This window comes from Lissotriton vulgaris, chromosome 8, assembly GCF_964263255.1.
Source record: "Lissotriton vulgaris chromosome 8, aLisVul1.2, whole genome shotgun sequence".
NCBI classification, from domain to species: Eukaryota; Metazoa; Chordata; class Amphibia; order Caudata; family Salamandridae; genus Lissotriton; species Lissotriton vulgaris.
Window position 1 is genome coordinate 111156666 of NC_141696.1, and position 16036 is coordinate 111172701.

Consider the following 16036-nt stretch of genomic DNA (forward strand, 5'->3'; position numbering starts at 1 on the left):
TCATGGCTTAGGAACCATATCATACTTTTACAGTATTAATTTATAAAACTCTTCGTACTCTACGCATTGTACTTTGCAACCAATATTAAGATTGTAGCAGTTCATTTCTTCTGTATGAGAAAGAAGACTGTTCAATAAATACCTTTTATTGAAAGCGCCCGTCTTTCTATTTCTCTACACTTCTGGTGAAACAAAGCATGCACGATTGACTGAGTGAAATTACTATCTATTGTTTCCGCGACTCTGGAGATACATTTCTTATTCTTGGGAAACAAAGTTGTCATGTTTATGCGGTTGTCAGAAACTAATCCCTTCTTGTTTATTCGAGAAAGTTTATAGTGACCTCTGAGCTAGCTGGCACTCACAATTAAGTCTAATATATTCGATAGAGACCTAGTCGACCTCAGTCCTACGTCTAATCTATAGTATATATTATTCCAATGTGCAGAGCCTATTGGGAATATAGGAACTACACTACAGTTGGCCCTGGACCAGGTGCCCAAAAGAATGTCCATAAGGGCTTCATTGTATGGCAGCAGGGGCTCCGAAGAGCTTGCTGCTGCCTGAAGCACCTCTGTCAGGAAGTTAGTCCTGACCGCCACCATAGGAAGCTCTAGGTGAAGAGCCTCGCCCGCCCTACGCAACACCACTGCGTACGACGCTCCCTCCTCCGTAGCCTCGGTAGGAGGAGACAACAAGCCTAGGTCTGGGGAGGTATCCAGACCACTGGCATCCCCCAGTTCCTCCCTCCAGTCCGGCTCATACTCTAGCTGGGCAGTTAAAGGGTCCTCAGACCCCTCCCAGCCTTCCTCACTCTCCTCTGCCTGCCAAACTAGCTGAAAATGGCCAGGGGGGAATGCAGGCACAAAAGTACTCATCGACGCTGGTCCGGCTCCTTATCCACATCCCAGTGGAAGCGGGGTCGATGTTGGTTGGAGGTCCAGCCGGTGTCGGCTGCGGACGTGGTGCCGGTGGAATCGGTGCCAGTAAAGGTTTCACGAGGTCGACCGGCGCCGATCTGGATCCAGGCCTGGAACCAAGGGGGCCCTGCAGTGCCGGAGCCACCAGCATCGAAGGCCTAGGGCCCCCAACTGAGTCCGCGGGGCCCAAAGGCGCACCAGCGGAGTCTGGCTGCCCAAAAATGGCATGCCACGCTTCGTAAAATTGACGAAGCTGGGCAGGGGTCACTCCCAGGAAGGGAGGGAAGGCTGGAGTTGACCCTGAAGGCTCCACACGTGGAACCACGGGAGTGGCACCACCCGCACCTGTCATTGCGTCGGCCGACTGACAAGGGGAAGTCGAAGAGCGATGATGCTTATTCCACTTCTTCTTAAGCTTCGACTTACCCGACCCAAAGTGTCAAGACTTCGCGAAAAGTGATGGTGGCTCCGCGATCGGTAACTGTGATCTCCCATGCGACCGGGACCTCGAACGACGTGGATCCGACTGGCGGGCCTTGAGGAGCGTTCGGGGCCGCTCCTGCAAAGATTTCGGGCCATGGTCTGACAGTGGGAGCACGACTTGGGGTCGTGTTCGCGCTCCAGGCATTATAGGCACACACGGTGCGGATCCGTTACCGACATCACTTGGGAACAAGAACCACAGGCCTTGAAAACGGGCAAAGAAGTCGACAAAAGTCGCAAAAACTCAGTCAAAAAGTGACTGGGGGGACCGCTGTATCCGGGTCTGCGCTTGCTAGCATGGAAAAAGAAAGAACAGACGTCAGCGCGCGAGGGCGGTGGCTAAGTAACCTCCACAACGTCATCCCAGCGACCAAGACGCCGTCGACGGACGGGGAGTCAACCGATGCCACCTACCGACGCGCAGGGGTACTGCTGATGAAAAAACTTTCCGGGTCCAGTCTGACACCTGGGGGGATATTCTATGGTAGGGAATCTATAACTAACTGTTTCTCATGCTTTAAGATGGCGGTGTTTTTTGGCATTCAAGATCACTTGTAGCACTTCTATCAATCGGACCACTTTGCATGTGAGTTGTTGGTTTGCTGTGGAAGTTTCTCACCACAGAGCAGCCCTCCAAGAGATTAATAATGTATTGAGGAAGTTTCTGCATGTTTATTTTTGGTTTTAAAAGAACTGAATGCTGCATGCCTTGCCGCCAGCAATAACAAGGCAACAGTAATAACACTGGTGATTAATGATCTTCCTGGAGAGAGATCGGAGTTTTGTCTAGTTGAGGTTTTTCCCGATCATAAAATAACACAGAGGGTTTACATGCCTGCTGCAAAAAACGTGTACCATGCAGATCACAAAGTACATATAATATGTAAATAGGTTAGTGGGTTTCTGCTTTTCTAAAAGAAAGCCTTTTGTTACTTGCAGTTTATAAATTAAAATCCTAATATAGAACAGAGAGCTATTACCTGGCATCAAAGAACTGCAGGCACATTGCAAAGTATAGGTTAGAGCACAGATTAATGTTGCAAAAAGATTCATTTGGGTAGCAATCGACTCTTATTATCAAAGACAATCCCAACTATGGTGTTCCGTTTTCAATTCTGAGTTTGTGCTTCTCCAGATCAAGCACTCATAAACTATACTGCCTATCAGTATGGATGACATGTCACTCCTATACCTTGTATATCTCTGGCTTATGTAACATTTCCTATACGCTGATTTACACACGAATAATTGATAGTCTGTGTGTGTGATGCAAAGTGCTTTGACACCCTACACTGGTATGAGTGGCGTTATATAACAAATTAAATGCATCTGAAAGAGAGTGGTTATGAAGACTTGAGGAGCACTGTTAAAGGGTGGTATTGAGGGAATCCGTGTTGGAAGTGGTCACTACCTCCACCATGGATGGGGGGTGCCAACAAACACTGTCGCACCAGGCACCAGCAGCGCTAAAGCTGGCCCTGTGCAGGAAGGCAGAATAGCTCTGCAAATAATTTGAAACTCAGACTCAGATAAAATATGAAAAACAAATGAATTATATGCACATTTCTAGTGCCTTAAAATGTTTTTGTCGGATTACTGGGGAAAACATGGATGGTTGGAATCTATATGTGAAACGTGTAAAAATAGCTCACTTGATGGCATTGCAGTGCAACGTGTAGCTCTCATCAAAATAAAAGGCTTTAATTAAGTTGTTCATGTGTGGAATGTCTGTCTGTTGGATAAATAATGTGCGCCACATGCAGAGTCCATTATTGTTACACTTGCAGTATTCATTGTAAATTATGCACAGTTGATTTACCTTCTTTTGTGATGAAACTGTAGGATTTTTTTCAGGTACTTGCATGTGTAACCAATTCATGTCAAGGCATATGTATCTAAATTACAAACCTGTCTTAAGACCCCCTCACGTGGTGCTGCATGTGTGGAAATGCATTTTCTTTTCACTTTTTACGCTAACGTTTGGAGTGGTATTTGCACTGATATTTGTTGCTGCACTCGCAGGCATGGTCGGGTGCTTGGCGCACATAGCCTTGGCTGCAGCGTACAGAGACCTTACAGTGCCGCACACAGAGGAAAAAAATTAGAGGAAACATTGGTCAGGACTCCGTCCTCCTCTGTCAGATCCATCTCAAGGCAGCATCTCATACTGAAAACATGAGACATACACTCCCGGAGCCTCACTAACTTCAGGGTGTCCCACTCCAACCCCCTCCACACCGTTGACAACCAATTAGTCTCGAAGCAGCTGGTAGTCACCTCACAGATTTTTTCCCGAAACAGTTTGTCACCCAATGTCTCCGGGTGGAGATGCCATAAGGGGACTTGCGGCCTAATGCCACCTATGCCAAATCCAGCAACAGCGGTTCACGGACTGATTGGAATCTACCCAAAATATGTAACTTCAGTATGGCAGCTGCCACGTTGACACCAAAAACCTATTGAGACGACTATATGTCTCATGCGTCGGTACATAGCATGTGAATTCCCACACCCAGGGTGGGTTTCATGCCAGATAACTGTAAGTGTTTCATCACATCAAACACGGTTGCCGGCATATGCGGTTTAGTGTTAGGGCTCGGCGGATGCCGATCTAACATCCCATCTAACATACAGTTGAAATCCCCCGCCCACAACATTGGAATTCCGACATAAGGGAGCAGTTCCCTTTCTAACTCCAAACAGAAACCACTACCAGCCAAATTCGGTACATAGGCATTCAACAGGCACACTTCCATGACGTTCAAGAGACCATGCGATAAAAGGTACCTCCCCTCAATGTCTGCCTTAAAGCCACAAACCTGAATGGGAACCTGTGGGGTCCCCAGTTCACAAACCCACGAGCATAGTTGGAATAAGTGGCAGAGTACAACTGTCCCCTCCATTTTGTACCTTGCGTACCTCACTCGCCATTTAGTGCATCACCTGCAGCAGTTTAATATTCACATCCTGTCTGCGCAGGTACATCTGTACCCTATACCTGAGTTGACCCACGGACATTCCATGTTATCAACTTAACGTGGGCTATCATCCTGCCTCAGCCTCTCTCCCTCCCACTCCCACCGGCCACCACAAGCCTTTAACCTCACTATCGTCAGATCCCAACTGAAACAAATCATTACCTCCCAATGAGTGAATACAGAAAAACAACTCATGCCTCCCCAAACATCAGCCCCCCAGACCCTCCCCGTTAACAGTTCCTCACACACCCAACCATGTTACATAAAAAAATGAAAAGCAAAACACCAACCACCTCGCCAAACCCCTGCAACTCACAAATGTAATATGTATCGAGGGGGTGCCCACCCGGTGCCAGCCACAGTCGTAGCAGCTCCCAAGCGATACACTGCCGCATCCACACTTCAACATGCACACATCATTCACCCATGCGCAATCATGCAACTCTTATCACACAAACACTCAAATCGTACACTCCAAAAATCAACTATCAAGACCACAGTGGGGGGAGTAGCTCTGCCCATATATTCAACATCCACTCCTCATACTAAAGCACTGGCACAGTATCTACATACTGCACAACTCAGGAAAGTAGGCTGCCTGCCTGGGGTCCTAACCCGGACCCACCGTCTCCATGGCTGCATCAACAAGATCAGTCCAGCCGCTATCCCCAAGGAGGTTTCCCACAACAGTCCGCATTCTGCACAGTAGCAGTAGGACTCCTCTGTTGCCGGGGTCTCTTCTAGCACGTCGGCTCCACTGTCGTCCAAAATAGATGCAGTAACTGCCTCCAAGTGTGCCATTGCCTCCTCACACTCTGATATTTGACAGTCCATGTCCAGGGTACCATCGCAGCAGACCACCACATTAACAATGACCTTATGTTTCCTTGAAACGTTTTCTAAGTGTCCAGTTTGTTGACTTTGCTAATGTTTGTTCGCAGATGAGTGAAATTGTTTTGATTAAATTTTGCTTGCAAAATCTGTATCTCTGGACCCCCCCCCCCCCCCCCCCCCCCCGAACCCCCGAACCCCCGCAAATCTTTTTCGTTCTGGTGTGTAAATTGTTATTAAAATACTTTCTATTTTTATATATTGTTGTTGCATTTCTTGAGTATTGTGTCTATTTCTTCTTCAATTTGTATGGTGCAGGTCAAATACTTAACACTTGTACCTCTGAGTAGGTCTATATGCTCAGTGCCACAGCTACACAGGGTTGAGCGGAACGTTTTACAGAGGAAACCTACTGGACCCAAAGCGGCTGGTAAGTGTATTACACGGTAAGGTTGCACAAGCATACCATATAATAGACCCCATTTCATCACAGCTTTCATAGCTGCCATCTCTATTGACGCTTTAGTTACTTACACCCATACACCACAGCACACCACTCTACTCTACTCTACTCCACACCACTCTTTGACATTCTTCTCAATACTATTCCACTCCATGCCCTTCTACTCCACCCATTGTACTCCACTCAGTACAATGCCACTCTATTCTGAGCCACTCCACTCCAGGCCACTCCATTCCACTCTGCTCCAGACCATTGTATGCCACTCTACACCACTCCATTGTACTCTACTGCACTCTACTCTATGCCACTCCACTCTCCTCTATCCCACCGAATGCCAAGTGTGCCACTTTACTCTCCTCCACTCCACCATATATACTAATCTACTCTGTGTCACTACTCCACGCTACACCACTAAAAGCCACTCTACTCAATGCCACTCCATGGCGCCACTCCACTGTCCGCCACACCATTTCACTCAGTCACTCTAATCCACACCACTCCATTATATCCTACGCTGCTCTAGTCTATGCTGGTATACGCCACTCAGATTCACTCTGTGCCACACTACTAACTTTCGAGCCATGCTGCTGTACAACATGGCTAAAAGACATTGACAATGCCAATAGCTCTCAAATAGGCAAGACCTATTGACTTAGCCAATGCTTGTTCATTTTATTTTGCTGGGGTTACCACTTCCAAATCTTCATTTTACATCATGGGCTTCACTCACTTCTTCCTCCTCTCGCTGATCATATTCATTGAGGGTAACAGAACAGCAAACCTTTCAGCAAGTCCTTGCTCTATCTCCTTTGTTGAAGGAAGGAGGAGGATAGTTTTCCAGTCTCAGAAAGGCAGCTCCGAGGAAGGTAATCCGTGTCTCAATGTCACCTCCACCCTTAAGGGAGATATGCTTTCCACTTTCACCGCCCCTTGTTACGAGGCACAGCGTTTCCGTTCATTTTCACCCATGCAGTTTCTACACCTCATCTCTTTCTCCTAGGTTCAGTAGCTCATTGAGGCATTGTGTGACTCTACTTTAACTTTTAATACTTTCTGAGTTTATAACGTAACTATTCTTTTGTATTCTTTTTTAAAACATGATAGGGTTTGCTTGCGTTAACCGTTGTGTTAATTAACAGAAACATTACGGATATGCTTGACAGTGCTGATGGATGTTTCTTCCCACAAATTCCTCATCTGAAGACTAACTCCAGAGTAATGCCTTAGAATTTAGGAGCAGAGCTTGAGGATTACAAGTCAATGCAGAAAAAATCGCTGGAAATAGTCTGGCTGAACATCAACTAAACTCTGCCCTGCATGAGTCTGACAGTGCGTTGTGAAGGCTGAACTAACGACCACGTTGTCAGATGTCAATAACTGGCAGCTGAATACGAAACCGTTACCTTGGCAAATACATGCAAATGCATTCTCGAGATTCAACCTAGTACGTCGGTCAAGGAATACGGCCAATCTCTTGTCCCATCTCTCCCAATGCCTTCTTGACATAAATTGCTTCTCCAACTCAAATGTACTCGATGAAAAATCATGGCAGCTACAAATTCAGATTAATAAAGAATTCTGAAATCACCTTGGGACAGCATCACAGACTGTATTCTCAACACAGCTTTGAGGAAATAGAGGTGAGTACACGAATTATCACATAACAAACAGTTGCGACATTGTGTGGTGTGGCCAATGCGAATCTAAATCACCATTTTATTACAACCGTGTGCATAAAAGGTGTGCATAAACATCTCCAGAGAAAACTTTTACAAGTCTATTTTCTAGTTTTGCCAGATTGTTAACACTTAAGTGATTTGTTCAAATGCAATTGTAGCACAACAATAGCCACCCAATAGAGACTGCTGGGAAGTGACTCCCAGCTAACGCCTGTCAAGAAACCCCCCAAAGATGGGTTTAGTCAGTGCTCACAGCCATGACGTGAGAAATGCCTCTCGCACCATGCCTGGAGAGCACCGCCAGCGAAGCCAGATCAACCCTGGATAGAGAGGCTACCGGTTGGACTTGCCGAGATGAAGGATGACACTATTCGCCCAGTCTGTACCTCGTGTTTGATTGAACGGGCCCCGTAGTGCAGATTGTAGCCGTCCGCGAGCACATCCATCACCTCGCGGTCCCACTGCAGCGTGATGTTGTGTCTCTGGTGGGCCTGCGGAGAAAAATGAAGCCCGGGTTAGTCTACTCTACGTGGAAAGAGAACGGCTCCGCACGGAGGGATGGCCGTCAGATGAGCTAGTGGTGATGTTATAGTCACCTGCCTCTCAGTTACTAAGGCAGTGGGAGCGAGGAAAGCATCACGTCTTCACCTCGACTCTCACACGAGAATACGTGAAGAATTCCCAAGGACACATTACTCGAGCAGGCACACATCACATAACCTCCCCTTGGAGCTAAGATTTGTCCCCACTGAATCCATCTTTCGCCGCAAACTAAAGACTTGGTTGTTCTCTTCTTGATTCTCTCCTCCTTCTTTGAGCTCATTAGTTGTTAGCGCCGGGACACCCCCTCGGGGGTAGCCGTGCGCTCTATAAAATTCAAAAATAAATAAATAAATAAATAATGAAGATTAACTCCCGCACTCCCCAACAACTCATGTAAAACCAGTGATTTAAATGGAAAGAAATAAGTGCAGGTACTCACCAAAAGGAGTGGCGGACTAGGGGCAGGGCGGAGGGCGGGAGGGGGGCGCTAGGTTTTCAACCTTTCTTAACTTTATATCCAAGAAATCCAAGTGCATTGTAAGAAACTCGGAAGTATCTGTCCAATGGTTATGGCCCTAATAATCATTTATAAAGCATTTACTAATAAGGGTATATTAAAAACCGTCTCTGAATTTTGCAATCAAAGCTTTGCGTGCTGGAATTTGTAGAAATCCTTACTTATAATGAGAAAGGGGCACTACAAGTCCCAGCATGCAAAAGCCATACCAGCTAAAATCTAGAACTGTCTGAAAGTCTAAGGAATTCCATGGAGCTACCTGTCACATTTGCGTTATGCATGGCTTCTCATATGAAACAAGCGATTTAACTGCACCAAACACCCAAATATTGTGTTGCCTTTAAGGTGTTCTTTTGTCTGAGAGTAATCATAAAATTGGCGAGGGCAGGGATTTACATTCAAATAAAAATGCTTAATTTAAATTGCTAATGAAATAGCATTTTCTGTCATTTAAAACAATGGCATGCTAAAAAGCTGTAATGCCCTGAAGAATGAGCCCCACGCATTTATGGTGGACTCTCAACTCCTACTGTGCAGGATCAAAGGGTAAACAAACAAGCATTTGCAATGCAATAGGTCTCACATTAGGAAAGTGTGAGCTATTGGTATTGTAAATGGCACATTTTTTAAATATGTGTTGGCTTTGAAAATATATAAATTAATAGCATCGTTATTCACAAAGCCAATAGCTTACACTTTTCTAATGCGAGTCCTATTGGCTATGGCAATGCTTGTTGGTAGCAAGCAAGGGCAGTGCTGTTGTGGAGTTGAGTGATGATGTGGTTGGGCTGAGTGATGTGGTGGTGTCCCAGAGTGATGTGGTGATGTCCCAGAGTGATGTGATGGTGTCTCAGAGTGATGTGGTGGTGTCCCCGAGTGATGTGGTGGTGTCCCCGAGTGAAGGGGCTGGTGTCCCCGATTGATGTGGTGGTGCCCCCGAGTGATGTGGTGGTGTTCCTGAGTGATGTGGTGGTGTTCCTGAGTGATGTGACGGTGTCCCCGAGTGATGTGATGGTGTCCCCGAGTGATGTGATGGTGTCCCCGAGTGATGTGGTGGTGTCCCCGAGTGTAGTGGTGGTGTCCCCGAGTGATGTGGTGGTGTCCCTGAGTGATGTGGTGGTGTCCCTGAGTGATGTGGTGGTGTCCCCGAGTGATGTGGTGGTGTCCCCGAGTGATGTGGTGGTGTCCCCGAGTGATGTGGTGGTGTCCCTGAGTGATGTGGTGGTGTCCCCGAGTGAAGGGGCTGGTGTCCCTGATTGACGTGGTGGTGCCCCCGAGTGATGTGGTGGTGTTCCTGAGTGATGTGGTGGTGTTCCTGAGTGATGTGATGGTGTCCCCGAGTGTAGTGGTGGTGTCCCCGAGTGATGTGGTGGTGTCCCTGAGTGATGTGGTGGTGTCCCTGAGTGATGTGGTGGTGTTCCTGAGTGATGTGACGGTGTCCCCGAGTGATGTGATGGTGTCCCCGAGTGATGTGATGGTGTCCCCGAGTGATGTGGTGGTGTCCCCGAGTGTAGTGGTGGTGTCCCCGAGTGATGTGGTGGTGTCCCTGAGTGATGTGGTGGTGTCCCTGAGTGATGTGGTGGTGTCCCCGAGTGATGTGGTGGTGTCCCCGAGTGATGTGGTGGTGTCCCCGAGTGATGTGGTGGTGTCCCCGAGTGATGTGGTGGTGTCCCTGAGTGATGTGGTGGTGTCCCCGAGTGAAGGGGCTGGTGTCCCTGATTGACGTGGTGGTGCCCCCGAGTGATGTGGTGGTGTTCCTGAGTGATGTGGTGGTGTTCCTGAGTGATGTGATGGTGTCCCCGAGTGTAGTGGTGGTGTCCCCGAGTGATGTGGTGGTGTCCCTGAGTGATGTGGTGGTGTCCCTGAGTGATGTGGTGGTGTCCCTGAGTGATGTGGTGGTGTCCCCGAGTGATGTGGTGGTGTCCCCGAGTGATGTGGTGGTATCCCCGAGTGTAGTGGTGGTGTCCCCGAGTGATGTGGTGGTGTCCCTGAGTGATGTGGTGGTGTCCCTGAGTGATGTGGTGGTGTCCCCGAGTGATGTGGTGGTGTCCCCGAGTGATGTGGTGATGTCCCAGAGTGATGGTGTCCCAGAGTGATGTGGTGGTGGCCCCGAGTGATGTGGTGGTGTCCCCGAGTGAAGGGGCTGGTGTCCTCGATTGATGTGGTGGTGCCCCCGAGTGATGTGGTGGTGTTCCTGAGTGATGTGGTGGTGTTCCTGAGTGATGTGATGGTGTCCCCGAGTGATGTGGTGGTGTCCCCGAGTGTAGTGGTGGTGTCCCCGAGTGTAGTGGTGGTGTCCCTGAGTGATGTGGTGGTGTCCCTGAGTGATGTGGTGGTGTCCCTGAGTGATGTGGTGGTGTCCCCGAGTGATGTGGTGGTGTCCCCGAGTGATGTGGTGGTGTCCCCGAGTGATGTGGTGGTGTCCCCGAGTGATGTGGTGGTGTCCCTGAGTGATGTGGTGGTGCCCCTGAGTGATGTGGTGGTGCCCCTGAGTGATGTGGTGGTGTTCCTGATTGATGTGGTGGTGTCCCCGAGTGATGTGGTGGTGTCCCCGAGTGATGTGGTGGTGCCCCCGAGTGATGTGGTGGTGCCCCCGAGTGATGTGTTGGTGCCCCCGAGTGATGTGGTGGTGCCCCCGAGTGATGTGGTGATGTCCCAGAGTGATGTGATGGTGTCCCAGAGTGATGTGGTGGTGTCCCCAAGTGATGTGGTGGTGTCCCCAAGTGAAAGGGCTGGTGTCCCCGATTGATGTGGTGGTGTCCCCGAGTGATGTGGTGGTGTTCCTGAGTGATGTGATGGTGTCCCCGAGTGATGTGATGGTGTCCCCGAGTTATGTGGTGGTGTCCCCGAGTGATGTGGTTGTGTCCCCCCGAGTGATCTGGTGGTGTCCCCGAGTGATGAGTGGTGGTGTTCCCGAGTGATGAGTGGTGGTGTCCCCGAGTGATGTGGTGGTGTCCCCGAGTGATATGGTGGTGTCCCCGAGTGATATGGTGGTGTCCCCAAGTGATGTGGTGGTGTCCCCAAGTGATGTGGTGGTGTCCCCGTACATGTATGTAGTGTGGAATTATGTAGGTTGGGTTGGAATTGTTAGTTGTGGAATTGTGTGACGGGTAAATGTGTGGTGTGGAGTGGATGTGTGTAGTGGAATTATGTAAAATAGTGTGCAGTGGCATTATATGGATAGTAATTATGTGATTTTGAGTGTACTGGTATTATGTGTAGGGGGATTGTGAGTTGGAAAGTCTGGAAGGGCTGGGGCAGTATTAGCGGAATAGCAAAGCCTGTTTGACGGCAACTCACTGCCACTGTAAAAGGTGAAAACTGTGGTGCCTTCTAGTAAAAGTAAAACATTCCATGTTGCCATTTCAGATACACTGTAAGGGCTGGGGACAGTGTCAGTGGCATGGGAAGCTCCTGCTTAAAGAGCAGCTAAAATACGAAAAATATGGTGGCTTTTAAAACTAGTTATCCTATAAATGTGTGTCTGCACACAGACCGCACACATGAAGGGCTGCATATTCTGTAATCAGTAGTTGCACACAATATATCTCTTAATGCAAACAATATATCTCTTAACACAGCTGTTCGTTGCCATTCATGTCACAATGTGAAGTGACATTGAGAATGTGCTTGTTGATGGAAAACGATTTGACTTCAATATACAAACACTTTGAAATAGCATTCGCGCCTGAAAACACAATGAACTTAAGCACTCGTAAAAAAAGACATTTATATCATGAGCAAGTCGTGTTTCGGATCAAGTTTCTGAAAGCCCAGCTTTTTGTCCTCAAGGCCTCACTGGTTGACACAGGCACTCTGTCAAATTAATTTGCAAATATGCTTTTATCCTTAATGAACAATTCAAATGTGTATTTATGTCATGTATGTATTCCCTGCTTTTTAGGAACACATCCATTTAGTTTGTGTGCACAAATACAATATTATTGTATGCAAGCAGGAATTCACATTCAGGATTAAAGTGAATAGAACAGCATCGGGCAAATCAGTTTGAAAGGAAAACATTTCTCTTCTGGGCAGAGTTGTGAGAATTCAAAGTGAACAAGCATTTGCAATGCATTAGGTCTCGCATTAGGAAAGTTTGAGCTATTGGTATTGTAAATGACAATTTTTTTATTTATGTGTTGGTTTTGAAAATAGCGAAATTAATAGCTTTGTCATTTACAATACCAATAGCTATAAATTTTGCAAATGTGACACCTATAGCATTTGTAATGCAATATGTGTTGTATTTACGTGACTTAGATGTATTGATATTACAAATAACAATGGCTTTTATTTTTTAAAAATAAGTAATACTTAAATAAAAGTTATTGTAATTTATAACAGCAATAGCTTAAACTTTTGTAAATAACTTTTGTGAAGATTGTGTTCAGTGTATTTTATTGTGACGAAAATCCAAGAACAGAAGTGAAATATTAACATCTTTTTGCGATATTTGTAATAAAGCTTGAAACATTGAGAGAACATATTTGAACCAGTTGTTGAATGGTTGCACAGATTGATGTTGTGGTGGCGACAAGTGATGCTGTGGCGTTCAGTGCTGCTGTGGTAGCGCATAGTGATGTTGTGGTGCCCCTGAGTGATGCTGTGGTGGTGTTGATTGATGCTGTGGTGATGCAATAGATAGATAGATAGAGTGAGTGCGATAGATAGAGTTAGGGCGATAGATAGATAGAGGGAGGGCTATAGATAGATAGAATGATGGCGATAGAGTGAGGGCGATAGATAGATAGATAGACAGAGTGAGGGCGATAGATAGAGTGAGGGCGATAGATAGATAGAGGGCAAAAGATAGAGTGAGGGCGATAGAGTGAGGGTGATAGACAGAGTGAGGGTGATAGATAGAGTGAGAGCGATAGACAGATAGAGTGAGGGCAATAGATAGAGTATTTATGTAGCATGTAATTATGTGGCACTGAGTGGCATTTGGAGTGTATGTTGCGTTGAGCACAGTGTAAAGATGTAGCATATAATTATGTGGCACTGAGTGGATTTTGGAGTGTATGTTGCATTGAGTGCAGTGTAATAATGTGGCGTGTAACTATATGGAACTGATTGGTATTTGGAGTGTATGTTGCATTGAGTAGAGTGTAATTATGTTTCGTGTAATTATGTGGCACTGAGTGGTATTATGAGGTGTGTATGTTGTATTCAGTAGAGTTTAATTGTGTGGCTTGTAATTATGTGGCACTGAGTGGTATTTTGTGGAGTGTGTTGCATTCAGTCAAGTGTAATTATGTGTTGTGTAATTATGTGGCACTGAGTGGTATTTGGAGTGTATGTTGCATTGAGTGCAGTGTAATTATGTGGCGTGTAATTGTGTGGCACTGAGTGGTATTTGGAGCGTATGTTGCATTGAGTGCAGTGTAATAATGTGGCGTGTAACTATGTGAAACTGAGTGGTATTTGGAGTGTATGTTGCATTGAGTACAGTGTAATTATGTGGCATATAACTATGTGGCTCTGAGTGGTATTTGGATTGTATGTTGCATTGAGTGCAGTGTAATTATGTGGCATGTAATTATGTGGTGTGTAATTATGTAGCACAGAGTGGTATTTGGAGTGCATGTTGCATTGAGTGCAGTGTAATTATGTAGCATATCATTATGTGGCACTGAGTGGTATTGTGTGGAGTGTTTGAGGTATTCAGTAGAGTGTAATTGTGTGGCGTGTAATTATGTGGCACTGAGTGGTATTCTTTGGAGTGTATGTTGCATTGAGTGTAGTGTAATTATGTAACATAATTATATGGCACTGAGTGGTATTGTGTGGAGTGTAATTGTGTGGAGTGTAATTATGTGGTGTGTAATTATGCGGCACTCAGTGGTATTTGGAGAGTATGTTGCATTGAGTGCAGTGTAATTATGTAGCATATAATTATGTGGCACTGAGTGGTATTGTGTTTTGCTATGCTATGCTTTGTTATGCTATGCTATGTTTTGTTATGCTATGCAAAGTTTTGTTGTGTTTTATTATGCTATGCTTTGTTTTGCTATGCTATGTTTTGTTATGCTATGTTTTGTTATGCTATGTTATGCTATGTTTTGTTATTCTATGCTAAGCTTTGTTTTGTTATGCTACGCTGTGTTTTGTTCAGCTATGCTATGTTTTGTTGTGTTTTGCTATGTTTTGGTATGCTATGTGTTGTTGTGTTTTGTTATGCTATGTTTTGTTATGTTATGCTATGGTTTGTTTTGCTATCCTATGCTTTTTTTGTAATGCTATGCTATGTTTAGTTTTGCTATCCTATGCTTTGTTTTGTTATGCTATGCTATGTTTTGTTATGCTATGTTTTGTTGTGTTTTGCTATGCTATGCTTTGTTATGCTATGCTATGTTTTGTTATGCTATGTTTTGTTATGCTATGCTATGTTTTGGTATGCTATGCTATGTTATGCTATGTTTTGTTATGCTATGCTAAGCTTTGTTTTGTTATGCTATGCTATGTTGTGTTTTGTTATGCTATGTTTTGTTGTGTTTTGTTATGCTAAGTTATGTTATGTTTTGATATGCTTTGTTATGCTATGTTTTGTTATGTATGCTGTGCTTTGTTTTACTATGCTTTGTGTTTTGCTATGTTTTGTTATGCAATGCTTTGTTTTGTTATGCTATGTTTTATCTTATGATATGTTTTGTTGTGTATTGTTATGCTATGTTTTGTTTTGCTATGCTTTGTTATGTTTTGTTATGCTATGTTTTGTTATGCTAAGCTATGCTTTGTTGTGTTTTGCTATGCTATTTCTTGTTTTGTTATGCTAGGTTTGGTTTTGCTATCCTATGCTTTGTTTTGTTATGCTATGCTATGTTTTGCTATGCTATGCTAGGTTTTGTTATGCTATGCTGGTGAGGGTGTGTGAGGGTGAGTGAGGGTGTGTGAGGGTTAGGAGTGTGAGGGTGAGGGTGTGTGAGGGTGTGGGTGTGTGAGGGTGAGAGGGTTGTGAGGGTGAGTGAGGGTGGGTGAGGGTGTGAGGGTGAGGGGGTGTGAGGGTGAGGGGTGTGAGGGGTGTGAGGGTGAGTGGGTGTGTGAGGGGGTGAGTGGGTGTGTGAGGGGGTGTGAAGGTGTGTGAGGGTGGATGGGGGTGAGTGAGGGGGTGTGAGGGTGAGTGAGGGGGTGTGAGGGTGAGTGATGGTGAGTGAGGGGGTGTGAGGGTGAGGGGGTGAGGGTGAGGAGGGGTGAGGGTGTGAGGAGGGTGAGGGTGTGAGGGTGGGTGAGGGTGTGAGGGTAAGGGTGGGTGAGGGGGTGTGAGGGTGAGGGGATGTGAGGGTGAGGGTGGGAGGGTTGTGAGGGGGGTGAGGGTGAGTGAGGGTGAGGGGTGAGTGAGGGTGAGGGGGTCTGAGGTTGAGGGGGTGTGAGGGTGAGGGGGTGAGGGGGTGTGAGGGTGGGTGAGGGTGAGTGAGGGTGTGTGAGGGTGAGAGGATGTGAGGGTATGTGATGGTGAGGAGGTGTGAGGGTGAGGGTTGGTGAGGGTGAGGGGGGGTGAGGGGTGTGAGGGTGAAGCGTGTGAGGGGTGTGAGGGTGAGGGGTGTGAGGGTGAGGGTGAGAGTGAGGATGAGTGGGTGTGTGAGGGTGAGTGAGGGTGGGTGAGGGTGAGTGAGGGGGTG

At 46.4% G+C, this 16036-nt stretch overlaps 1 protein-coding gene across 1 annotated transcript in view; it reads right to left on the reverse strand.

The window, feature by feature from the left end:
• CLPB (ClpB family mitochondrial disaggregase) overlaps positions 1-16036 on the reverse strand; it is a 1391731-nt gene that overhangs the window by 37677 nt on the left and 1338018 nt on the right. Inside the window, exon 15 of the mRNA XM_086933782.1 lies at positions 7741-7845. Within this exon, the coding sequence (XP_086789908.1) occupies positions 7741-7845 (105 nt within the window). The remainder of the gene's footprint in view (positions 1-7740; positions 7846-16036) is intronic.